General features: G+C 45.1%; 1 protein-coding gene across 1 annotated transcript; it reads right to left on the bottom strand.

Annotated features, from left to right (window-relative positions):
* Positions 1-31: 31 nt before the first annotated feature.
* On the bottom strand, positions 32-25,426 carry TNFAIP8L3 (TNF alpha induced protein 8 like 3). Its single transcript, XM_083371050.1, has 2 exons — positions 25,272-25,426; positions 32-616 (listed from the first exon to the last, which is right to left on the bottom strand). The coding sequence occupies exons 1-2, from the start codon at positions 25,321-25,323 to the stop codon at positions 54-56; spliced, it is 615 nt and encodes a 204-aa protein (XP_083227176.1). The 5' UTR covers positions 25,324-25,426; the 3' UTR covers positions 32-53.
* Positions 25,427-26,955: the final 1,529 nt, after the last annotated feature.

The raw sequence follows: 26,955 nt of genomic DNA, 5'->3' as shown, positions 1-26,955 counted from the left end.
GTTTTGCCTCTCTTAATTTGATCTGTTCTTTAAAAGTTTTGGAAAGTTGAGTTTCAGAGCACCTTCTCGTCAAGTAGTTTGTTGATCCCATCGCAAATTTTTTTGAGGTGTGGGCGGCATTCACCATCCAGGCTGTAGAGAGCAGTGAGGAATTCAACAGCTGCAAAGTGATCAAAGACATGGTTGATCCGTGCGTGAGACCTGGCTGTCAGGTGCCGTTCTACAAGTTCATGGACCAGATCTTTGCACTCGTTCAACAGTCCCGAAAGAACATTCTTGTCAAAGGTGAAGTCCACTTCGTAAAAACTGACCACTGTCATGGCTGCCTGATTCAGCTTCTTGCGGAATTTCTCAACAATCTCCAGCTCGTCCGCATTGAATTGGTTGTTTCGGTAGAGAATCCCAATCTTGATGGCGACTTTGATCAAGTCTTTCATAATTTTGTGGGCTTCTTTCTTGTTTTTCATGTGCTCGATGGTCACTTTGTACAACTCGTCGAAGATTTCGCTGCTGGTGTCGTCAATCAGCATGTTGGCCATTGTCTTGCTTGCCATCTTGCTCAAAACCTTCTTCTGGGCTTGTAAAGCGAGACTCTTGGAACTAAAGTGTTCAGGACCTGAAGGACACAACACAGCAACAAGAAGATAAAAAAGGAAAGTAAACAAAGGGAAAGAGAATTAATTGCAAGCCATTTGTAATAAATCTCAATTTAACATAAGTGCTGTCATCTTTACTTTGTTTTTGTTTTTAACCTAGGAAAAGAAAGCTATTCGGCGACCAAATAATACCAAATATTCATTTCAACATTTTTCATATTCTATCAGATAAAAATATAACCTCACAATGTTGTAGATTTATTGCTCAATCCTATACACAAGAATCTAGTCAACTAAAGTTCAGTACTAAATTGGCGCCAGATGAGAGTCAATGGGATTCATGAGAGGTTGGGTTTGAACCATTTGTGGGAACATAAGGATTCTAAACTGATGATGCGCTTAACTCCACCCCCTACCTCTCTGCCTGCTCTTCTCTCACAAATGTGGATGGACAGAAAGAAAGTGCCCTATTGGCCATTTTTCATATGCACGTTAGAAGGCGCATATACCTTATCATTTGAGAATCTGGAACAGCCAATAAAAGCTTAAAACGATCAGTGAATGACTTGCAACCAAGCTATTTTGTAAAACATTTGCTGCTTATTCCCTCTCCCTTTTCCATGGCAATTAGAAGCCACCAATAATCCATATATGGGCATAAATGCAAACCCAACTGGTTGTGTCCTTGACTAACCTTGTGTGGAATTGAGGGGGAAGCATACAGAGGCTTTTGAAGCCATATGGTGCCCCCCACCCCTTTTTAGAAAAGCAGGATAAATAGTAGGCGGTGAGAATTGGTTAAGCAAAGCCAGTGAAAGCTGTCAGATTTTTTGCTATATCCAAGTTGCTTCAAAGACGTGCCCATTTTAGTCACTGGGAGACACTGTTGCTTCGTGCTCAGTGGCAGGGAGTCCCATTTCCCTATTGGGAAAAATACCAAAAGCCACAAAATCAGGCAAAGGAGGGGGTTTAAAATTCAAAGAATACATATTTAATGGCATTCCTCTTTAATGGTGTTACTCTTTATCTGAGGTGCCTTTGTGCCCTTCAGTGTTGTGGCCTTCAAGCTGACGATCTGGACCTCGGGCAGCATTTGTGTTTGTAACCCATCTGCAAAATTATATCCCTTAGGTTCATTTTGTTTTTAAATCTCCCTTTTAAAAGTGGATTTATGCTGGCCATTTCTTGAAGCTTCTTAAAGGGAAAGGAAAAAACAAACAAAAGAAAGTTGATAAGTTTCTTTTCTCTTTTGTCCAGCTGTGAAACTGCTTACGGAATTCAAATGGTCCATTTCTTAGTTTTGCAATTTACTGCTTAAGACCTCTAAAGTAGCCCACTATTTATTTGAATGAATATCTCGGGGGGGGGGGGGAAGAGGTGTTAGCAGGCCAGTGGGGGCAGACCAGCGTAGCTGATCCTCCTCAGCACATTTTTAATATTCTAAACAATTGGGGAAATTACTGAAGCCATAAAATTAAGAATAGAAATGATGAATGAATGGGGTGTTTGAACTGCCAATGGACATCTGCATTCATTTTGAGAGGGGTCAGGATTCCCCCCCCCAAAATATGCCTTACCCTTTTTCTTCATGTTCTGAGAACTAGCTTGCCAATGATGGTCACTGAGTTCAGGCCAGTAGCCGGTTTGTTAGAGGACAAACAGACTGGAATGGTAATAATTCAGTTAATAAGCACTCGGTGAGAAAACCAGAGTTTAGAAAGTGGGTGTAGGAGATGACCAGGTGGAAGGCAGGGTCAAAGGTGTCAGCAGTGTGCAGTCATTATGTTCCCACAAGAGACGGAAGTCCAGGCCCTTGTGAATTCTGTTGACTCTTATCTAGCACCAATTTGGCTTGACCATTAGATCAGATTTTTGTGTATAGGCAGCATGAAAGAAACTTCTAGTGCTTTGAACTGCCCTATTCAACTTCAATAGAGGGCAACGTTTGTAGCCTGCAGTTGAACTGAGGGGTCCTTGGTGCTCTCTGAGCTTGGTAATTTTCTTGCAGATGTTTCATTACCTGACTAGATAATGTCGTCAGTGGTAGGGATGTTACCTTGTCAGGCAATGCTATGTCTGCAAGCCAACAACCAAGTTCAGAGAGCATCAAGGACCCCACAGTTCAACCATGAGCTTACACATATTCTCTTCTAATGAAATTTGGAAATTCACCTAGAACTGGAATACGAGACATCTCTTTATCTGGTACCACCAACCAGGACCTGCCTTATAATTACGCTGTCTTAATTACTTTAAGACTGGATTTGTTCACCTATGGCTAGATCAGATCCCACTTACCACCAGGATTTATACAATATGTTAAGCATGCTTAGTTTTAACGTTCATCAGTACTTTTCCGAGGGTTGAAATATCCTGATGGGCACAGCCTGCTTATTTCATAAGTTAATATTTTAATGCTTTGTGCAAAGCCACACTGTTTAGTTGAGTAACCAAATTAAGGCTTTTTCTAATGTGAGCCCCTGTGGGGGTCAATATATTTCAACTCTGCATCTTTGTGAACTTTAAATCAATGGATCAGAAAGAGCAGAGGATATTCAGGGCTATTATTGATACAACCACTGAGACTATAATTACAGATAGGAGAGATAGGATACAAAAAGTCCTTTAAATGGAACCTTCTTAAAATATTTTCTTCGCCCTTCCCATATCATAAATGCAGACTATGTGAGCATCTGTGAGATTCCCAAAATATTTTATCTCCAGATGGCTGAACAAAGTGTACAAATTGTTACAGGGATTTTTTCCCCCATATGGGGTGGTTCAGCTATGTTATTTGCATGTAAATATGGTTCTTATTCAACACAGGCACTACATGCATGCAGATATACAATGCTCAAAAGCAAAACTTTGGTATTTGTTCCAAGATGCAAGAAAAATTAAACCTGAGCCTTTGCTAATAAATGCTGCAGCTGAATTAATAAAGACTACTAAACTTATAACCATTGCAACAAACCATGGTTACATGATCAAAATTCGGGCCCTTGGCATGTGTTTACAATGATGGCATGTGATCACCATTTACAACCTTTTCAGCTGGCCCCTGGCAAGCCAAATCAATGGAGGAAGCCAGATTCACTTAACGTCCATGTGGCTTGCTTAACAACTGCAGTGATTTGCTTAACAGTGGTAGCAAAAACATAAAATGGGTTATGGTTCATTTAATGACCACCTTACTTTAGCAATTCTGCAAGCCAACCCAGTGTTAGGCTGCATTAACGGGGATAGAATCAAGATCACGTGAAGTGTTAATATCACTTTATATAACGCCTTGGTAAGGCCACACTTGAAGTACTGCATCCAGTTTTGGTCACCATGATGTAAAAAAGAGGTTGAGTGCAGAGAAGAGCAACAAAGATGATCAGGGGACTGGAGGCTAAAACATACCAGGAATGGTTGCTGGAATTGGGTATGTCTAGTTTAATGAAGAGAAGGATGAAGGGTGATAGCAGTGATAGCAGTCTTCCAATATCTCAGGGGCTGCCCCAAAGAAGAGGGAGTCAAGCTATTCTCCAAAGCACCTGAAAGCAGGACAAGAAGCAACGGATGGAAACTAGTCAAGGAGAGAAGCAACCTAGAACTAAGGAGAAACTTCCTGACAGTTAGAACAATCAATCAGTAGAACAGCTTGCCTCCAGAAGTTGTGGGGGCTCCAACACTGGAAGTTTTTAAAAAGAGACTGGACAATCATTTGTCTGAAATGGTATAGGGCTTCCTGCCTGAGCAGGGGGTTGGACTAGAAGACCTCCAAGTTCCCTTCCAACTCTGTTATTCTATTCTGTTCTATTCTATTCATAAATCGAGGACAGTCTGTACTTAAGATAAACTTGGAGGGAATAAAGCTGTATTCCTCACTTTTTGCCAGGAATTACTGTGACAGTGACTTGGTTAACTAAAAATGCTCTGCCATTGGCTCAAAGCAATTTGGTTTAACAAGCTGAACTTTGTACTTTGCAAAAATATTTAAATAATTTTTAACAGTGCAATAACTCACCGTTGGTAGGGTGTAAACAAATGTCGAGAAGAAATATGCTCATGAAAAAAAATCAGCTAAGCATAATAATTCTAGTAAGAATAAACACGTTAAATCCTCTCGGTGTAGCGAACAGGGAGGTGAAGCAATGCTTTGGCTTAGACTAATCACGCCACTCTTGAGAGTGTGCATGAAATAAAGCTGTGAAATACAGTTTACAATTCTGGGTTCAAGGGCTTGCTTGCTTAGAAAACCTGGTCCAGAATCATGCTAAGACAGATTTTTAAAATCATGGTTTAACAAACTGGAATGCTTGCATTTACTCAGAACATTTGAAGCTCAAATCCAACTACTGCGGCTAAGCATGTTGCTGGAAACTCATCAGAGCAATAATTGTAAACTCATGTTTAATTGGAACTAAAGCTGATTAATGTTGTTGGGACTAATTTTGAATAAGAAAGCAGTCATCAAGCATGCCCCTTAATTCTCTCATCAGCATTCAAGGCGTGGTATGGATTGTTAGTCAGCCTGAGTTTAATGCTTTATATTTCTCTTTTGACTATTGTTTAAAAATAGCCCTGTGTTTGTTATATAGGGATGGAAATAGATCTGAATAGAAATGGGGATGAACCATGAGCATTGTTCACTCATAATGCTAAAATCTAAAGTCTGATCTGCTGTGTAATTCTTTGTCTCTGGCAATTCTAATTGCAACCCCAAACTTGTCAAACATCTCCCAAGCTAAGCCAATTGAGGCTGGAAGCTGTGGATATTTACACACAAGGAAGCCCCTTTAGAAGACTGAAGGCTAGAACATTTAGGAAGAAACCACTGGCAAACCACTTCTGTATGGTGGCCAAGAAAATGACATGGTTCTTGAAGTCAATGAAGTCCTATCAAGGCAACAGGAGAAAGGGACAGTAAAGGTTGAAATGGTTAGATAGTGTCATCAACACAATGGACATGAATTTGGGCAAACTCTGGGAGACAGTGGAGGACAGGAAGGCCTGGCATGCTATGGTCCATGGGGTTGCAAAGAGTCAGACATAACTTAGTGACTGAACAGCAACAGCAACAACAAAAATCAAATGAATACAAAAGTCCACAGCATCAATCAGAAAAGTTCCTTCCTAAGACTGCTCTACGCACGGATTGACTTGCGAGGGTCACTCATCAGACAAATCCAAAATACTTTTAAATGTGATTTGTTCGACACACTGCATGGTCCTGGTTTGCAGACGTTAACCCACCCTGGATGGGTTCACACATTTTGCTAAATCCCAGACAAAAGCTGCAGGACTTTCTTATGCTCTCTTCATCCTGTGGCTTTGATTAACCTCCAGATGGGTGAAATGTCTTGAAGAACCCAAATATCTGACTGCTGATCCTGATAAAAATATGGTCTGAGTCCAAATGTGCTTTCTGTTCATTGCAGTGTTCTTTTCTACAAAGACCCACCTGTTGCTCTCTTTCTGTTGTTCCAGAATCTCAACCATCTCAAGTGAGAATTCATGGCACTCCTTGCCCTAAGATCCTTTGCCTTTTAAGGCATGGAAACTATTTTTGTGACCCTTTAGCTTTAAAGGGGAACAGCGAGGGGCCATTCATTCACAACCCTGGGGTGAAGCTTTGGGCATGTCTGATACGTTGGCGGATGAAATATTTTTTTTAAATAAAAAATATTTGGGAAAAGTAATGGGGATCTCAAAAAATGCTTACATCCCCCCTCTCCTCCCATATAAGGAATATAGTCCACTTCAGAAATTCATTTAGGCCAAATACAGCCAATTAATAAATCAGACTGTTGTGTTTTCAGACTTCCAGATGGTAAAACCGCCACCTTTTATGGGCACGGATAAACTTTTAGCAGAGAACTAACAAACAGAATCCGTAAGTCATGTTTCCAGCACAATTTGAGTTGTTCCTCTAATGCAGAGGTCCCCAACCTTTTGGGCACCAGGGACCAGTTCCGTGGAGAGAGGTTTTTCCATGGACTGGAGGATACGTGGCTTTGTGTGCTGCCTGCATCCCATGGATGGGGCTTTGCTTGTTTGTGCAGACTGGTTTATTGGCATGCCGTGGCCCGGTACTGGTCCACAGACCAGGGGTTGGGCACCCCTGCTCCAAAGAACCCAAATTTAATGGGTACCCGGGTAATCTCCTCACGACATCATTAGATTAATGCTAGCGAGACCCGGCTTCAAATCCACTTCGGTTGTGGAAGCTTGCTCAATAGTTTTATTATTATTATTAATTTAATTTATATAACCCAGGTTTGTCCAATCAATGCCTACTGCAGGAACTTTGGGGGAATAACGAGAGGAGGAAGTAGCACATAGGTAATCCTCAATTTATGATTGACTGCTTAGAGTTCCAAAGTTCCAATGGTTGCCCCTCCCATGATACACATACACATAGAAACACACACACACACACTACATAGCACTGTAACTGCAAAGACAAGATGAAAAACTATGAAGAGCTTGGACAATGATTTATCCGGAATGGTATAGATCTCCTGTCATGGGCAGGGGGGGCTGGACTAGAAGATCTCCAAGGTCCCCTCCAATCCTATGGTTCTATGTTCTATGAGCCAGTTTGCTATAAGGGTTAAAGTGCTGGACTAGAAACCAGAAGACTATGAGTTCTAATCCTGCCTTAGTCATGAAAGCAGGCTGGGTCCCTTTTGGGCAGCCCCCCCCTCCACACAACCTACCTCACAGGGCTGTTGTTGCATCTGCTGCCTGGAGTTGCAGAAAATCAAGGCGGCTAATAACCTAATCTATTTATTTATCAATGCTATTGGTATCCTACCACGATCCTATCCAGACTCTCAGGATACATAATGGATAGGGGACCCAAAAGAGCAAGGCCAGTTACACAAATTGATATTCGCTCAGTTCCAGGAGTTGCAGGCTGTCCTTACAACAGTTCGTTTAGGGACTGCCCAAAGTTGCAACGGCCCTGAAAAAAAGTGACTTAGGACCATTTCCCACACTTAACAGCCGTGGCAGCAGCCCCGTGGTCACCTGATCAAAATCCGGATACTTGGCAACTGATTCATATTTACGACGGTTGCAGTGTCCCCTGTGATCCCCTTTGGCGACCTGATAAGCAAAGTCAATGGGGAAAACCCAGATCCACTTAACAACCGTCTCCCTAATGGAACTCCTGCAGGGATTCACCTAATCCCCGTGGCAAGAAAGGTCGTAAAATGGGGCAAAGCAAATGCCTCACTTAAACAACATAAATCTGGGGCACATTTGTGGTTGTAAGTTGAGGACTACCTGCCTTCTTCCACTCTGCTGCTCTGGAGTTTGAGTTTTACCCGTTTTCCAGAGGGGCCCCTTCTGGCTTGATGAAAGCAAGCTATTGAGGGTTTAGCGCGTCACCATTCTCCCATCCTGGTTATTTATTTATTTGCCAATGGCCCTTCTTCCACAAATGGTTTCTTGATTAGGTTTTTTTTCTCTCCAGGCAGAGGGAAGAAACAAATGTTGATGAAGCGTTCCTACCTTTCAGCCAAGGTTTCCAGATTGGCAGTTAGTAGGGGAAGCCAACGAGGGGGGGGGGAAGGAGGGGGGGATTTGCTGTGAAAGTATTGCACAAAAAAGCTGGCAACTAAAGCCAGAGCTAGCTTTTCTAGGGTTCATTCATGCCTGTCCTTCCATGCACAAAATTTGGCAAGCAGACAACATCACTTGCAATCAGGGCAGTGTCTACTCTAGGCTTGCTGCGTAAAGGATAGCTGTGACCCAATATTTTTCTTGAATTAAACCCATCATATATATCTGGGTGTTTTTAACTATCACCTCCCCCTGCACCCCGGTAACATGAGAAGCAATCCAATTTTTTTCCCATATAAAAATTGGGAGGTTATCCTGGAAAGAATACAAACAAGCTCTGAACTCTTTCCTGGCCTGGTAATAAGGACCGTTAATCATAATTTAAAAAGATGATTTCCTTGTTACAATAAAGCTTGGATGTTCTTGGCAACAGCTTGCCAAATTGCCACACAGCTACTTCATAGCTGGCACTGTCTGTAAGAGCTGCTTAACAGGCAGGAATCCAACAGGCCCAGCTTTCCAGCCCAGGGACTGAGTGAATCAAGACACACTTCGAGAACTGAAAGTCTACACCACTTAAAGATGCTGAGATTGTACGACACTGTTCCATAACATTGCAAGGTATATGTGCAAAACGTTGTAGTATTGATCAGTGCTTATGGGTTATCAAATTCTATGCTGGTGAATGTTTGGTTCACGCAATATACTAAGCCAAAGAGTTGCGATTAATGGTTTGTAGACTATGGCCATCAAGTATGACACCTCTTCAACTTCATTGAATGACCTGGAGGCTTATCCAATAATGGTCACGCCTCTGGGCATTACCCTCATCTATCATATTCTTGGCAAAGATTCTTTTGGCATTATGAAAATCCTAGAAACTCTCCTGGCCTTGCAGAAATATGGGTCCCCCCCTTAATTCTGATAGAATCACAAGCCACGTTTGAGAAGAGAGAGGCTTTATTGGTGAGATCCTAGTTCACAGTAATTTACGTATGATGATCCTGTTTGCCCTTTGTTTTGTTTTCCTTCCTCCCTTTAACAATTGTACTGAATCAGGGGAGTGTAAATCAATGTGTATCTCATTTTTACCTCCTATGGTAACCTCCAGGAGCTTTTAAATATCGTGTGACTTTCAAGTTAGAAATGTAAGGTTTGCCCAATGCCAGAAAACATCACTTTTCCTGCATATCTTTTGTTCTTATCAGTCGGGCTCAACTTTCAGACCGCCAATCAAATGCTAATATTTACTAGGCAGGATGAATCACGAGGACTTTGTTTAACATCTGCTTCTATTTTCATTATGGAATTTACACTCACTTTATAATAAATAGCGGTTCCTCCCACCTCGCCTTCCCAAAAGTTGAAATTTTGAAAGATGGCTTCTCCCATCCAAAAAACTAAAACTCTGCAAAAAAAAAAAAAAAAAAGAAAGCTAAAATGGTCTGAATCAGAGGCAAACGAACGGATGCAAACCCGTTACTCATTCCTCTTTGGTTGCATTGTTCAAAAGGGAAACAGGAATTCCTTAGTATGACTTTTTGCATTCCCCTTGCTATGTGACAGCACTTGCAAGTCATGAAAACAACTGTTCTTGGTGACAGTTGGCAGTAGACAACAACTGAGATTAAAACAATTTAGCACACTCTCTCCGCACTTGAATTATATCGGGAAAACAAGAGTTTCCAAGCCGCTAAGGAAAAGCCGGCCCGGCCGACATTTGACAGTTGACAGCTGTCAAATGGCCGCCCGAAGCAACGGCGCACGCGCACAAACCAGCCGGCCGCCATTCCCGTTGACAGCTGTCAAAAGGGCTGCCGGAGGCCAACGCGCACGCGCCGGATTTGACAGTTCCCGGAACTGTCAAATCCGCAGTCTTCAACCTAGTCCTCCAGGTGAGCTAAACGCTCAGCTGGAAGGAATTCCCTGACAGCCGCCGAGCTGTCAAAATACTGTTCATCGATTGGCCGCCCCAGAACGGCGGGAAAAACACTGTTACCTGATTGGTTGTTTGTTTTGACAGTTCCCTATAAAAGCCCGGATTGTTTTGACAGTCAGCTGCCGGGAGCTGAACCGAATAAACCTTTCAAACCTTGCCTACGGTCTCGCGTCTGTCTTTCTAAAGACAATTCACCTGGCGACGAAGGTGGGATCCCGGTACTATAGAGCTGCATATTGAGCCGAGTCACCCCGCAAAGGAGTTCCGATCCCTCCCGCTGACAAGTCACTGCTGAAGCCACTTGGAGGGCAAAGGAACCCCTTGCAGCAGCTTGAACAGTACTGTGGACCCAGGCCATGGCAAATTTAGGTCACGTCAGAGAATTCGACGTCCGCCATCCTGAAGGATGGGAGTCGCACTGGGGACAAATTGAAGGCTACCTCGTTGTCAATAAGATAACAGAGGACCGCCACAAAGCTGCCGCCCTCCTCTGTCTAAGCGGGCCTGCCGTCTATGACATCGCCGTAGGGCTTTGCAGCCCTGACCCCATCGCGACCATCCCGTACGCCGTGCTGACCGACCGCCTCAGCAAGCACTTCATGCCCCGTCGGTCCGAGCTATTCTGGCGCCTCCATTTCGCCCGCCGCCACCAGCAACCGGGCGAAACCACCACAGCCTTCATCGCGGCGGTACGTCACGCCGCCCGCCGGTGCCAATTTCCCGACCTGGAAGACCGCATCAGAGACCAGGTTATCGCCGGCCTCTCTAACGAGCGGCTCCAGCGGAAGCTGGTAGCCAGGCCCACGATGGACCTCGCTCAACTCACGTTAGAGATCATGGCCTACGAAGATAGCCACCGTGAGGTCTCTCCGGTGCACAGAGGCAGCCCAGCCGGTTCAGTCCACCACGCCAGGGAGCCGGACGACGAGCAACCAGAGACCTACACCGGCGTCGACGACATCATGTCTCGTTTCAGCAAGATGAGCGCCGACCACGGAAAGAACCGCAGGCCATTCAGACCAGCTGGTCCGGGCTCAAGGCCCACCGCCACAGGGCTGAAACCTAAATGTGCCAGCTGCGGCGGGGCTCACGCCAGAGCCACCTGCCGTTTCAGAAACGCCAAATGCCACGGATGCGGGAAAACCGGGCACATTCGCTCAGCATGCCGCAGTTCGAACCGGGAAACCCTCCACGAGCTTGAGGAAATTCCGGCAGGTAGGACCCAGGTCCCTCCCCCAGCCAAGGGAATTCCCCGGCCCTCAGTCTTGTCCATACAAGCCGAAACAAAGAGGTCGCCCATCCATCAGTTACAACCCAAAATTAAAGTTTGGGTTAAAATCCAAGGGGTGCCCTGCGAGATGGAGGTCGACTCCGGCTCCTCAGTTTCAATAATGTCTTGGGACACCCTCAGGAAAATTGGGTTAAAAAATAGACGCCGTATTCCCCTGCAGCCCTCCAAAATACTCCTCGCAGATTTCCAGGGAGCTGCCATTCAATTAAAGGGACAGGCACAAATAAAAGTAGAATATAAGAAGTTCCTGGGGCAATTAACGATCCAGATCACTGAGGCACCCAGGTCCACCCTCCTGGGGTTAGACTGGTTTGAAGCCCTGGGCATCCACCTAGAAGGCACCAACCGTATACAATCCCAAACATTAGAACAAGTTTGCCAAGCGTTCGCAGACGTTTTCGACGGAACGCTTGGCAAATACACAGGCACCCCCATAGACCTCAAATTAAAACCTGAGGTGGCTCCCATCCGCATCAAAGCAAGAAGGGTCCCCTTTGCGTTGAAACAAAAAATCGAGGCAGAATTAGACCGTTTAATCAGCCTTGGGGTCCTAGAACCAACAGACGGGGGAACCTGGGAAACTCCCATAGTCACACCAGTCAAACCCAATGGTGACGTGAGACTATGCGCGGACTATAAAGCGACGCTAAACCGCGCTTTAAATCCCCATGCATACCCAGTGCCAGCTGTCAGGGACGTGCTGTCAGAAATTGGGTCCGGTTCAATATTTGCTAAACTCGACCTAGCGCATGCCTTCCTGCAACTACCTGTCACCCGAGAAACAGCAGAAGCTCAAACCATTGTCACACACCGAGGCGCTTTCAGGGTAAACCGCCTCCAATTCGGCATCTCAGTGGCTCCTGGCATCTTCCAGGAGGTCATGGAGAAAACATTAAAAGGAATCCCAGGTGTATGCCCCTATTTCGATGACATACTCATCGCTGGGGAATCAGAAAACAATTTAGCAGACAGATTACAAGAAGTATTATTAAGATTTAGAAAAGCGGGGCTGAAACTTAAACGGGAAAAATGTTCTATAGGCGTCCCATCTGCAGATTTCTTAGGCTACAGAATTGACTCACAGGGAATTCACCCCACGAACTCAAAAGTCCTTGCTATCAAAGGAGCCCCTACCCCAAAGAATAAAACCGAGCTCCAAGCTTTCCTTGGACTTTTAAATTTTTACCATGCTTTCCTACCAGGGAAAGCAACAATCGCAGAACCCCTACACAGGCTGCTTGACAAAGGGGCAGCCTGGCAGTGGACAACAGCCCATGAAAACAGTTTTAGAACACTCAAACAAATGCTTTCCAGCAACGCCACCATCTCCCACTACAAAGAAGACAAACCCCTCTGTTTAGCCTGCGACGCATCCCCATACGGGATCGGAGCAGTTTTGAGTCATTTAGACAGCAACGGCACCCAGGCCCCGGTGGCATATTATTCAAGAACACTTTCAAAAACCGAAAGAAATTATGCCCAGATAGATAAAGAAGCCCTGGCAATTGTGGCGGGAATAAAAAAATTTCACGATTACCTTTACGGCCGCCCCTTTGTGATTTACACAGATCACAAACCACTGCTAGGACTATTCACATGGGACCGCCAGACCCCCCAAATATTATCTCCCAGGATGTTGCGCTGGACAACGTTCCTCACAGCATATTCCTACCAATTAATATACAAGCCTGGACACCAAATGTGTCACGCTGACGGCCTCAGCAGGCTACCCCTACCCCACACAGAACCAGACCCAGCCCCAGCGAGCAACATCTTAGCCATTCAAGAGCTACCAGAATGCCCACTGACAGCAAAAGACATTGCTGCCGCAACTTCATCTGACAAAACACTCAGCAGAGTGTTAGCATGGGTACACACAGGCTGGCAAACCTCTTGCCCGGGCACAGAATTTCAGCCATATTTCTCCAGGCAAAGCGAACTAACGTCACACTTAGGATGTTTACTCTGGGGATGCAGGGTAATTGTGCCTTCCAAACACAGACAAAAAGTACTAGACACATTACATGAAGGCCACCCTGGCATTGTAAAAACAAAAGCGCTGGCCCGCAGCTACGTCTGGTGGCCAGGAATAGACCAGGACATAGAAAGATACATCGCTGGCTGCTACCTGTGCCAAGAATCCCGCCCACTCCAGCCCAGAGCTCCAATTCATAAATGGGAACTCACAAAAAACCCCTGGTCCCGAATCCACATTGATTATGCCGGCCCATTCCAGGGACAGGTCTTCCTCATAGTTGTGGATAGTTATTCCAAGTGGCTGGAGGTTCTCCCGGTTCACAGCACAACGTCTGCCGCAACCATCCAAGCCCTCAGGGGAATCTTCGCAACACACGGTCTCCCCGACGTTATTATTTCAGACAATGGCCCTCAATTTACTTCTCATGACTTTCAGATCTTCACGAGGAGAAATTGTATTAGGCATTCAACATCGGCTCCCTTCCACCCATCGTCCAACGGCCTTGCGGAGGTTATGGTGAGGACCACCAAAGACGCCCTCAAAAGAATCATCACAGGGAACTGGCACCGTCGTTTGTCTCAATTTCTCTTAGCCCACCATTCCACGCCCTGCACATCCACCGGCAAAAGCCCAGCCGAACTACGATGGGGCCGCCGCCTGGTGACACGACTCGACAGACTCCACCCCGACAGACTGGCAGCCGAAATAACACCAAACACACATCCAAAAACCTTCTCCAAAGGACAAAATGTTTGGTCCCGAGATTATGGGGGAAGGGATAAGTGGGTTCAGGGGGTTATCCTGGAACAAACAGGACCATTATCATACACAGTGGACACTGGGACTGGACTCATACAACGCAGACACTCGGATCAGCTCCGACCCAGGTCACTGCCCAACCCCCCTCTGCAACCGACTCCGGGTGAGTCTTCACCAGCCGTCACCCCCGGACCTGACGAACTCCTCCAGGACCCTCAACCACCTGTCGAGCCCCACCAAGAAACAACTCCTCCAGCCACGCAACCCGAAGAGAGCAACCCCTGCCCCCGTCGGTCCAGCCGAGCTAAAAGGCCCCCCGCATACCTCGCGGACTTTGAATGGAAGGGAAACTCGCCGTCTGTTAAAGAACCTGTTAACCTTACTGTTTCAAAATGTTCAACTGTTGTTATGCATAACGTACCTGTTCGGGGGGGGGGAAAGGGGGTGAATTATATCGGGAAAACAAGAGTTTCCAAGCCGCTAAGGAAAAGCCGGCCCGGCCGACATTTGACAGTTGACAGCTGTCAAATGGCCGCCCGAAGCAACGGCGCACGCGCACAAACCAGCCGGCCGCCATTCCCGTTGACAGCTGTCAAAAGGGCTGCCGGAGGCCAACGCGCACGCGCCGGATTTGACAGTTCCCGGAACTGTCAAATCCGCAGTCTTCAACCTAGTCCTCCAGGTGAGCTAAACGCTCAGCTGGAAGGAATTCCCTGACAGCCGCCGAGCTGTCAAAATACTGTTCATCGATTGGCCGCCCCAGAACGGCGGGAAAAACACTGTTACCTGATTGGTTGTTTGTTTTGACAGTTCCCTATAAAAGCCCGGATTGTTTTGACAGTCAGCTGCCGGGAGCTGAACCGAATAAACCTTTCAAACCTTGCCTACGGTCTCGCGTCTGTCTTTCTAAAGACAATTCAGCACTCATTTCCAATGTACATAAAGCACTCGTCCATCCAATGTACAGTTGGCTGTAATGGGCCAAATCTGGCTTTTATTATACCCAACCCCCAAGAACATCTGGTTCAAGTTTAGCTGTAGTTACTTAACATCTGGAGAGTCAAGGCTTCGGTGCCAACTTTCATTAAATGCACAGTGGCGCAGTTGGTTCCTGCTATAGAATTTTAAATTTAATACCAAGTCTAGCCTGCAGAGCGGGCAAGTCCTTGAGATGCTTGTGAGTCTTTCAACTGGAGATGACAAACCCTCAGCAAGCTTTTAATCTTTTCAGGTCCAAAAAGGCCCAGGAGTCTCTGCGGAGGGTTACACAGCTCCTATACTGCCCACATAGTTTACCAGATTGTTTGATCCATTGCAAAATGCAAAATCCTTTTCTTAAAGGCCTCCATTCTCAGCTCTCTCCTTACCACTTGGCTGACTCATAGGTCTTCGGCACACAAAAGAGGCAGAAGAAAAAAAAAGGAAAGGAAAAAAAAAGAAAATAAAAGAGAACAAACCGCTTTCCACAGCAACCAAGATTTCTTCTGATCTCCATTATGAAACACGCAGCAATCACCCAGAACGACTCAAAATTACACCTTCCTCAACTTAACACGGAAACGCCACCTCACCGGCCGTCATGATGGCAAGCTGTCTTGGTGGAAACAGATACCAGGATTAGAAAAAGGTTTTTTGGAAATGTGGCCGCAGAGGGGGAAAATGCAGAAGTTCTGCCTGTAATGCTGGAAATAATGTTTATTTATCAAGATTAGTCACAAGCAGTAAAAAGCATCAAGAATTAGGTTTCACGTCTGTATCAGCTGAAGGTGTTGCTTCATCTTGTACTAACAGCTCACTACTACTATTATCACTACTCCCTAGGTGCACTTCTAGAGTAGAGTAGAATAGAATAGAATAGAATAGAATAGAATAGAATAGAATAGAATAGAATAGAATAGAATAGAATAGAATAGAATAGAATAGAATAGAATAGAATAGAATAGAATCAGAGCTGGGAGGGACCTTGAAGGTCTTCTAGTCCAGCCCCCTGCTCAAGCAGGAGAACCTATACCATCTCAGACAGGTGAATGCCCAGTCTCTTCTTAAAAACCTCCAGTGATGGAGCACCCACAATTTCTGGTGGCAAGCTGTTCCACTGGTTGATTGTCCTCACTGTCAGGAAGTTTCTCCTTAATTTCAGGTTGCTTCTCTGTTTGATTAGTTTCCATCTATTGTTTCTCGTCCTTCCCTCTGGTGCTCTGGTGAACAACCTGCCCCCCTCTGCCTTGTGGCAGCCCCTCAGATACTGGAACACTGCTATCATGTTGGCTGCAGTATTGCAGGTGTGGCCTCACTAGGGTTTTATAAAGCAGTGCTAGTACTTTGCGTGATCTTGATTCTATCTCCCTTTACCCCTCTTACACAAGTGTGTGTGTGTGTTTGCTTCAGATAGCCCATGCATCTGTTGAAGTGATTCACAACAGCTTAGGTTATACGAATTTGTTAGTATGTAAAAAAACATGATTTGTTTAAAATACCAGGCGACAAATAGAGGATTCTCTGATTGTTACAGTTCTTACAGAATAAAAGGTAAAAGCTTCCCTGTCCAGTTGTGTCCGATTCTGGAGCACGGTTCTCTGTTTCTTGGCTGAGGGAGCCAGCATTGTCTGAAGACATTTCCATGATCCTATGGCCAGCATGGCTGTATGCTGAAGGCACACGGAACACTCTTGCCTCCCCACCAAATTGGTACCTATTCATCTACTTGCATTTGCAGGCTTTCAAACTGCTACATGGGCAGCAGCTGAGGCAGGAACAGGAACTCACTCCATCAAGCAGAATTTGGGTCTTGAACCCGGGCTGTCAGCTGACAAGCTCAGCCTTTTTAACTGCTGAGACCATTTTGCGCTGGGTCCATCTTAAATAAGGAATGCAGGTCAATTCATTTGAACCCGGAGGAGTTACATCCGTTATAACCAATTTCATTTCATTTTATCCGAGTTTAAATCCAAGAGAATAAAATGGAAATTGTTTCTAGCCCAGCTGGGTTTGATATCCTGCTTGGTTTGGGTTGTAGCTGCCTCCCCCCACCCCCAGCAAAGATTAAATGCAACTTTGGCCTTGCAAAAAAGCATTCCCTTCCCCACCCACTACTCAGATTCGCAAGATGCAAACTGAGTTCACAGAGAAGCAATTTCAGTTCAAACCCATTAAAACTTCTTTCAGTTACTGGAGGGAAATGCTGTTTTGGATCTTTCAAGCTTTCATGGAAGGCAGATCATAAAGTATGACCAAAAGAGTTTATGGAAAAATGATTGCTAGATGTTGCAAATTAGATCGCAACAGATACAAGCGCGAAGGCAAATAAATTATACTCTGACTTCCCAGTCATAGTCCCATAGTCATAAATAAGGCTGAAATGCAGGAGAGAGTTTCCTGGCAACATTTATCTTCCCTCCACTAATCTGGAGAAGATGTCCGTGGTATAACTTAATGATCCTCTATTTTTTTTTTCGTGTCAGGAGCAAAGAAAACATAGAAATGGTTTTGGAGGCTTCAGATGGCAGCAAAAGGAATTTCTGGACGAGGCAGCAAATCGATTTGGACAACTCCGCAGCTGGGTGCAAAACTCCATATGGACGGCCAGCTGCCAGGTGGTCACATGTCTGAAGTTTTACCCCTCCTCCCAAAAAAGAGGGGGGGCCAGCATTCCATCAAAGCCGTTACCTCCCCCCCCCACACACACACCATCCCCGGTTGCAATAGAACCGAAAGTTAATTAAATGCAATTTCTCTCCTGTGCCAACTTGCTCAGCACTCAGCAACATTCAGAGCAACTGATTTTGTGGAAACTCTTGAGAATTCTTCTGGATCTCTTTCTACCCCCCCCCCCGCTCCCAGCAGGCCTCTTGCATGCAGCCAAAGGAAGACCTCATTTGAGATTTCAGTCCTGTATTTCATAAGCTGCAGCCAACCTCTTTGCCAGATTAGGAACTTGCAAACTCCATCTTTCCTAGGACACTTTTTGACTAGTGTAAATCACTTAGGTCGATGACTGCATTGATCCTTTTTCTGGATTTGCACAATAACATAACACTCCATAACCTAATGATAAACAATGGAACAATACCTAACCTAACAATACATAATAATATACAGTACAATACAATACAAAACATAATATAACAGGTCAGACTTATTAAATGGAATATTTAAAAATTAAACATGTTTAATGATGGGTAACAAGAACGTAAAACTTTTGGAAATAAATGTATACTAGTTTAAGAGGGATATGTATTTTAAGTAATACACTGTTTTCTTTCCCTTCCCCCCCCCTTTATTCTCTTCTTTATTTTTCTGGGGTTTTTTGTGTCTCTTTTTTTAACTTGCTTTTTAAGACATGAAAATAGATTTAAATACTTCAATGTAATTAACCTTGGGAAAATCTTAACCAGTAAGAATGTTTTGAACATCATAGGGAAAACAAATTTAAATAAGAACTCTAAACAGGATTCACGGTGAGGCAAGCAAGGCGATCAGATGGAAAGGAGGCATGATATCAATGTGATTATTATTGGTAGAAATTTTAGAAAATTTTTTATATTTAATTGTTACCTATCAATGTAATAAGAATTGTATTAATTTAAGGTGGCAAAGAGAATGTTATTGGAAGAAGAGAAAATCAAGCAAAGCTATTATGTGGACTTTGAAATATAGAAACTGATAGTTAGTGATTATTTTGCAAATAGAAGCCCAGACAACACGCTGTTTACCAAATATTAAGGTGTTTATGTTTTTAAAAAAATCAATAAAATATATATATTTAAAAAAATAACAGGTCAGACTCCAGTAGACCAGAAGCAGTGAACCTCCATATACTATAGATTTGACACAGCTAGGGAAGTTTTATATGTGTGTGTGTAAAAAAGACATATACATATTCAGAAGAGTGGCCAACTTCAAAACATAATACACACGCCTGCCCGTGTGTCAGTTCTAAGCCTTTTCCTCCCATTCTTTTAAGTCAGCAAGGCAATTGGATGGGTTGATACAATAATTCATTTATAGTTGCCTACAGCATCCTGCAGTCATGCAACCATGTTTTATAAAGTTTCCAGCGAAGGCAGCCCATAACGAGCAATAGATTTGGTTTAGGACTTCTGCGTTCGCCACAAGGAAGGTTGCAAAGTCATGTCAGTCACATAGGGTAGGGTCCATTACAGTCCTAAGTCAAGGACTATCTGTATCTTCACAGGAGAGAGAATAACAATCTTATTGGGTATGGGGTATTTAATTGATAAGGTAAAGGTTCCCCTGCACATGCGTGCTAGTCGTTTCCAACTCTAGGGGCCGGTGCTCATCTCCGTTTCAAAGCCGAAGAGCCAGTGCTTGTCCAAGGACGTCTCCGTGGTCATGTGGCCGGCATGACTAGATGCCAAAGGTGCACGGAACGCTGTTACCTTCCCACCGTAGTGGTCCCTATTTTTCTACTTGCATTTTTACGTGCTTTCGAACTGCTAGGTTGGCAGAAGCTGGGACGAGTAACAGGCGCTCACTCTGCTACGCGGCACTCGGGATTTGACCCACCAAACTGCCGACCATCTGATCGACAAGCTCAGTGTCCTAACTCACTGAGCCACCGCGTCCATATTGCATTGGTAGGTCTAGTTTAATGAAGAGAAGGACTAGGGGTGCCCCAAAGAAGAGGGAGTCAAGCTATTCTCCAAAGTGCCTGAAGGCAGGACAAGAAGCAATGGATGAAAACCAATCAAGGAGAGAACCAGACTAGAAATATCCTGACAGTTAAAACAATTAATCCATGGAACGACTTGCCTCCAGAAGTTGTGGCTGCTCCAACACTGGAAGTTTTAAAGAAGAGATTGGACAACCATTTGACTAAAATGCTGTAGAGTTTCCTGCTTGAGCAGGGGGTGGACTAGAAGATCTCCAAGGTTATTTCAACACTCCTAGTTCTTCTCCATCATCATTGAACAGATATGTTCTTCTCAAAGCACAGTCTTAAGTTTTCCACCCACTGTTCTTTCCTATCCTTGATTTCCCCCCCCCTTCCATTCACATTTTAAACCTCTCCTCCTCTTGAAAGGAAGTGCCTCTTTGGATACTAATTAACAGTCACAGAGCAATTTCATCCCCCAGCTCCTAAGACTGTGAACATCTGCTGCTTGGCTAGTTCCTTCAGCTACTACCCCATTTTTATGCCTTTCAACTTTGATGCTGGAGAAGGCTTCCAAGAATACCCTGGACAGCCAAGAAAACAAACCAGTAGATCATTGAACCAATCAACCCAACATCCTCTTTCAAGGCACAAAGGACTAGACTCAAATTACACTACTTCAGACTTAGCATAGACTTAGCTTCTCTCTGGAGAAGGCTCTAGTCTAGGGGGAAGGAAAAAGAAGAGGATGACCAGCAACAAGATGGATGGACTGTGAGGATGAGCTTGCATCACTGGAAAAGTTGAAGGACCAGGTCAGATCTTCACGGAGAAAGTTTACCCATGTAGTTGCTAAGAATCAACCATGACTTGATACCAACAAATCGATCCTCACTATTCCATTTTGAGGGAGACTGGAAAAATCAGGAAAAGACCTCATCAATTTCATCTAAGTGTCCTACACAGGTAGTCCTTGACTTAAGACACACAATACACAAGCACACAAATACTTTATCATGTGACCACGGGGATGCTGCAATAGCCGTAAGTGTGAAAACTGGTCATAAGTTACTGTTTTCAGTGCCGTTGTAACTTCAAATGGTCACTAAACAAATGGTTGTAAGTCAAGGACTATACTGTAAGTCTAGCATCTGTATTGGGGAGCACAGAAAATGAGCAGTTGGTTGCATGTTGGTTACACCAGAGTTAACTTCTTTTCCTTGATCTTATGAGCCTCAACAAGACGGCCCTAATGAAATACACAAGTTTCCCCATGTCCTTGTTTTACCAGCTTTGTACAGTTGGAGAATAACAACTTCAAATGCTTATGGTGAAATGTTTTGCCTGAGTCAGGGGAGAGTAATACGATTTTTTTAACCATGACATTTGCAACAAACTACTAACACCTCTTCTTAGCCCATTTCCACATTGGACCAAAAAAAATCATAATTCTTTGGATAAATGAAGATCCCAACATAACTCTTGCTCACTGTTTCTCAGTTTTGACACCTTTTCCCAGAATTCTTAGCAATGACCATGCTGTCCAGGGAATTCTGGGTACATACTGAAAGCATATATCAAGAAGTTGCCAAGTCTGTACTTATAGTCTGTAAAACCTACGCGCTATTGACAAAAAAGAAAAAAAATAGACTAACAGCCCTTTCTACTATGTATCTACTACATCCACTATATTCCTGACTGTAGTACGGTAGATGTTGAGAAGATAAGGTATTTTAATGTTCCTCGGGTCCTCACTAACAAGTTTTTTTTAAAACAAATATCCTTTCCATTGTATACTGTTGAAGGTCACCATTGTATTGTCTGCTGCCATTTTTCATTACCAAAATTTGTAAGTGTCTTAATTTTTTTAAAAAAATAGCTTGCCTCATTCACCAACCATCCAGAGAAGTCCAGTATTAAATCCTGGTGATTAAATTGGTAAAAATTGTGTAACGTAAGAGTCAAAATATGCTGCACTGAGGTCAGACCTCTTGCAACAACATTTCCCAGAGTTCACATGTAATGTGAATGTAAATCCTGTAACCAAAATAGAAGCGGATTTTAAACAATTTACTCAAGGACTCATCCTTCGTGGTAAACATTAGTCTTTGATTGGCTCCCTTAAGGTTGAGTACTACTAATATTAACGAGAGATATACAGGAAAAGTTTTGGCTTGATGACACAGGATGAACTAACTCTTTATCTTTCCAACTTGAAACAGATTCAGTTCAATTCTGAGTGTTTTAAAGTCCACATACGTTAAAGTTGCCAAGTCTGAGGAATACTGTTGCTGTGAAATGACAGTGGCAGGGAAAAGAGACAGACAATTATTTATTTTATATTTATGTTCCTCCCCCAGAGGAAGGCAAACAGTAGAACCACCTTCATGAAAACTCTTGGATTAATATCAGGATTTGATGAGGACTTGCAAGCCTCAAGCAACTGGACAGGACACAAAGCAACAGATGGAAACTAATCAAGGAGAGAAGCAACCTAGAACTAAGGAGAAATTTCCTGACAGTGAGAACAATTAACCAGTGGAATGACTTGCCTCCAGAAGTCGTGGGTGCTCTTTAAAGAAGAGATTGGACAACCATTTGTCTGGAATGGTATAGGGTTTCCTGCTTGAGAAGGGGGTTGGACTAGAAGACCTTCAAGGTCCCTTCCAGTATTCTGTTAATACTCAGTTTCCACCTTAGTCGAGATCAGCTGAAAGTGAAGATATCTCCAAGCAGAGCTATAACTGCAGCTCTACAAGGATACATTCTTAAATCCTACACACTGGTCCATGCACACCCATCTTTTGTTGCTGGATGGGATAAGTGTGACTCATTTAATCCTTTTACAGGAATCTCCTTACCAAGAGCAGATTTGTCCATCCGGTCTCATTTGAAAACCTTATCTGGTTTCCATCCAGAAAAAGCAGCTGGTTTATGTAGCTTCGACCCAACGCCCAAATGCCAAAAAGCAGAGAATCCAGGCTGGCTTTTCAGAAGCTTCAAAAACCCAGCCCCAAGGTGCCTTTCAACCCCAAATATCACCATGCTGGAAACATTTGCATCAGGGAAAGTTTTCTTCCACCGGGAGAATCAAAACAAAGGAATTGTATTTTGTTTTTGTTTTTTCAAACGCAGGGTTGCGAGACGAGACCGAATCGTGCAGATCTTGTGGACTAGGCACTTCTCGAGGCAAATATATTGACAAAGTAAAGAGACTGGGGATATTAGTGTAGCACTGGTGAGAAGCCAAGTTAGGTTGCCTTGAGCCATCTGCCTTAAAAGGTGGAATTCACAGATCCCCAAATGGCTTAATAACATGGGTTGATCAACTATGGCTAAAACAAGCCACAGCTTAATGGTTTTTGTTCTGGATGGGGAACAATGGAAGGCCGCCTTCAATCTGTCAACATGGGTTACATCATGTTCGTTTCCAGAAAGGCTAGATCTTCCAGGATCTAGCCATCCTGGAAACAAACATGGCAATGATGTAACCCACGTTGGCTGAGGAATTCTGGCAGCTGAAGTCCACACATCTTAAAGTTGCAAGCTTGAAGAACACAGCTTTGGTAAGGCCTTGGTAAGGCCACACTTGGAATACTGCATCCAGTTTTGGTCACCACGATTTTAAAAAGATGTTGAGACTCTAGAAAGAGTACAGAGAAGAGCAAGAAAGATGATTAGGGGACTGGAGGCTAAAACATATGAAGAACGATTGCTGGAATTGGGGATATCTAGTTTGGTGAGGAGAAGGACCAGGGATGGCATAATAGCAGTCTTCCAATATCTCAGGGGCTGCCCCAAAGAAGAGGGAGTCAAGCTATTCTCCAGTGCCTGAAGGCAGGACAAGAAGCAATGGATGGAAAGCAATCAAGGAGAGAAGCAACCTGGAACTAAGGAGAAATTTCCTGACAGTGAGAACAATTCACCAGTGGAACAACCTGCCTCCAGAAGCTGTGAATGCTCTGACACTGGAAGTTTTTAAGAAGAGACTGGACAACTATTTGTCTGAAATGGTATATAGGGTTTCCTGCCTGAGCAGGGGGTTGGACTAGAAGACCTCCAAGGTCCCTTCCAACTCTATTATTATTGTTACTCTTATTGCTCTGATCTGTATGGTGTGCATGGATCTTGTGATGAGCATGCAAACATCCTTCAGCTACCATACCATACAATCATGAGTTTTCATTTCACTGGCCTTTGGCTTGACTCATTTTCTCTCAATCCGAGGTCAATCCTCTTCAGAAGATGTCCATGTTCAAAGAGGCCAATAGCCCTTCCCAAACTAAAGTGTCAGCTGACATCCGGTCATACAGCATTCACTCTTGTACAAAGGAGCGGCTGAAATCATACAACATGCCAAGAACCAAACCATATCATGTCTTCACATGCTGTGTGAAGTTAGCCCTAATGGATTCCTCATCGTGGCTAGGAGCCTACTTGTGGTGTTTTGATAAACAATGATTAAACGAGGCATGGCTTAGTGCAAGATATGAACCCACTCAAAGAGAGACTTCCAGACCGCCCCCTCCATTTTTTAAAAAAACAAGCCACAATAGCACAGGTGGCGTACAGAAGTCTACAAGTTTCCTATATTAATAGGGTTCAACTGAAAACGGCAACAAAACGTGTTTTTTTAAAAAATAAATAAAATAACCTGCCAATCTTCATAGCGCAATGTGTATAGTACTTTTTTTTACTAGGATCACAACACTTGTGAGTTGCACACAACTGCAGGATCCATCCATCAGTTTTACAGCAGAGTGAAAATTTGGATTTGGGTCCCTGGATCCCAGCCGTTACAAATGACAGATACGAATGCTCTGCCAAGCAAGCCATTTATCACTGCTGAAACCCAACAGGTGACCATCTAATAATTCATTTAAAAAGTTTTAGGCACGATGAAGTTCCCCATCGACTCTTATCAGAGGAAACCTCTTGGTCACCAATTCCAGCCAAGCGGCCCCCACCCCCCACCCCCACCCCTCCGCTTCACAAGTGGTCTTCTGAGCATAGCCAGAGTGCATCTCCTCCCTCAGAGAGCCACTGATTACAGTCCTCGCAAACCACCTCCCTCCGCATCAAAACACCTACATCGAAGTCGCTGCACTGTGCAGTACCCACAATTGTAGTTTGAGCCTGGCAGAGCCGGGAAGGCAGCCAGCCAGCTCTGGGCGACTCAAGAAACCCTGGTTTAGGGAAGCGTGAGAACTCGGCGACCCTGCCAGAAATCTTTTCTTCCCAGGAAGCAGCGCTACAGGCGGCGGCGAAAAAGAACCGACTCGCATCCTGCCTGTTTCCCTGCAGCCCAAATCTCCCTAGGTACCGTTGGCGCGCTCAGGCAGGGCCGGCCCCCAAGGAGTCTCTGAGCATGGGCAAAGTTTTTTTTTCCAACCCCTCCTTTCTGGACTACAGCCCACTGGCCCACCGGGATCTGAAGCAAGGCGGCAGCGCGAAGCCAGAAGAAAGTGACTTACCTGTCGAGCCAGCCCGCTTTGCCCCCCCCACCCCGCGTCTGTCCCTTTCCGCGTCTGCCTTACCTGGGGCGGAGACCAGGTCCCCGTCGCTCAGCTCCCCGGAATCCGAGTCCATGGCGTGGAGGGGAGCCGCCGGCCGCAGAGCAGCCCACCTTGGCAGGAGCTCCAAGCCCTGCGCGCCGCCCGGCCGCTTGCAGGACCGCGGGGTCCCGAGAGAGCGCCGAGAGACGATCCAGCCCCGCCGAGGGTCGCTTCCAGCGCAGGCAGCTTCAGCAGCAGCAGCGCCCGGTCCAGCCTGGTCCCCTCCGCCCAAAAAAAGCGCCGGTTGCCGGCTGGGGCGGAGCCAAGAGGCAGGTGGGCGGTGCTGGTTGCGGGTCTGTGTGTGTGTGTGTGTGTGTGTGTGTGTGTGTGTGTGTGTGCACAAAGGGGGAGAAGGGAGGGCATGTTTCTGGAGCTGACCCTCCCTCCCTCCCTCCCTCCCTCCCTCCCTCGCCGCCTCTTCTTCTACCTCCCGTGGAGAGCTTGGAGTTAGTACACTGCCCTGACTGAGTTTCAGCAGCCCCCCACCCTCCTTTTTTTAACCAGGGTGGGGGTCTGCCCCTATTGCTTTGCCACCCTCTCCCGTAGATTTAGGCTTTCTTCGTTGCCTCCCCCCTCCCCTGCCCGCAACCCACCCAATACCGGGGTCCCCCTCTGCAGATGGACGCTCCGCCAGCGCAAAGGCTCTGTAGCCGGCTGATCTCTGACCGTCAGGAAAGATTTGGGTTCGATTTGACTTAAAAGGGAAGCTAAACTTGGGTTTTCTCCGCGAGGTAGGACTAGAGCAAAGTGCAGAGGGTTGTGTTCAGACAATGCGCTGATCCAGACAGCTTGGCTCGCAGCCTCGGGCGGTTGGATTCCCACACACACACACAGGCTGAGCCAAATCACAACCTTGATTTAGCATGTCGTCTGAAAGGATGGAAAGCCGAGTCAACCTTGAAGCCGGTCAGGATCGAACTCCTGGCAGTGAGCAGAGTCAGCCTGCAATGCTGCATTCTAACCACTGGGAAGGAAGGAAGGAAGGAAGGAAGGAAGGAAGGAAGGAAGGAAGGAAGGAAGGAAGGAAGGAAGGAAGGAAAAAAAATAGCAATAGAGCTTAGACTTATATACCACTTGACAGTGCTTTTCAGCTCTCTCTAAGCAGTTTTATAGTGTCAGCCTCTTGTCCCCAACAATCTGGGTCCTCATTTTACCAACCTCGGAAGGCTGAGTCAACCTTGAGCCAGTCAGGATCAAACTCCTGGCAGTGAGCAGAATCAGCCTGTAATATTAACCACTGTACTACCATAGCTCCTATTTACTGTATAACAATAGCAATAGCACTTATTGCCCCCAACAATCTAGGTCTTCATTTTACTGACCTGGGAAGGATGGAAGGCTGAGTCAACCTAGAGCAGGTGAGAATCAAACTGTCGAACTGCTGGCAGTCGGCAGTCAGCAGAGGTAGCCTGCAGTACTGCATTCTAACCACCGCACCACCTCTTATAAACCCCACTGGCCTTTGAATCTAATGCTGAAAGAGGACAGAAAGAATCGTTTTGGTCCCCACCTACAGAGAAATCAAAGATTGTTGTTTTCCAAATGGGGCCGTAGTAGCATCAGTGGGGCAGTTTGACCCCCCCCCATGCACTCCAAGGCTGCTTGTGAAGGCCACACCATATCAGGAAGGTCAAAAAAGTCAAGATGGTGGCCACAGTCATGCAAT

This window comes from Vipera ursinii, assembly GCF_947247035.1.
Source record: "Vipera ursinii genome assembly, chromosome: 11".
Lineage (NCBI taxonomy): Eukaryota > Metazoa > Chordata > Lepidosauria > Squamata > Viperidae > Vipera > Vipera ursinii.
Note: the sequence above shows the minus strand (reverse complement) of the source record. Positions and strands in the feature narration are given on the sequence as shown.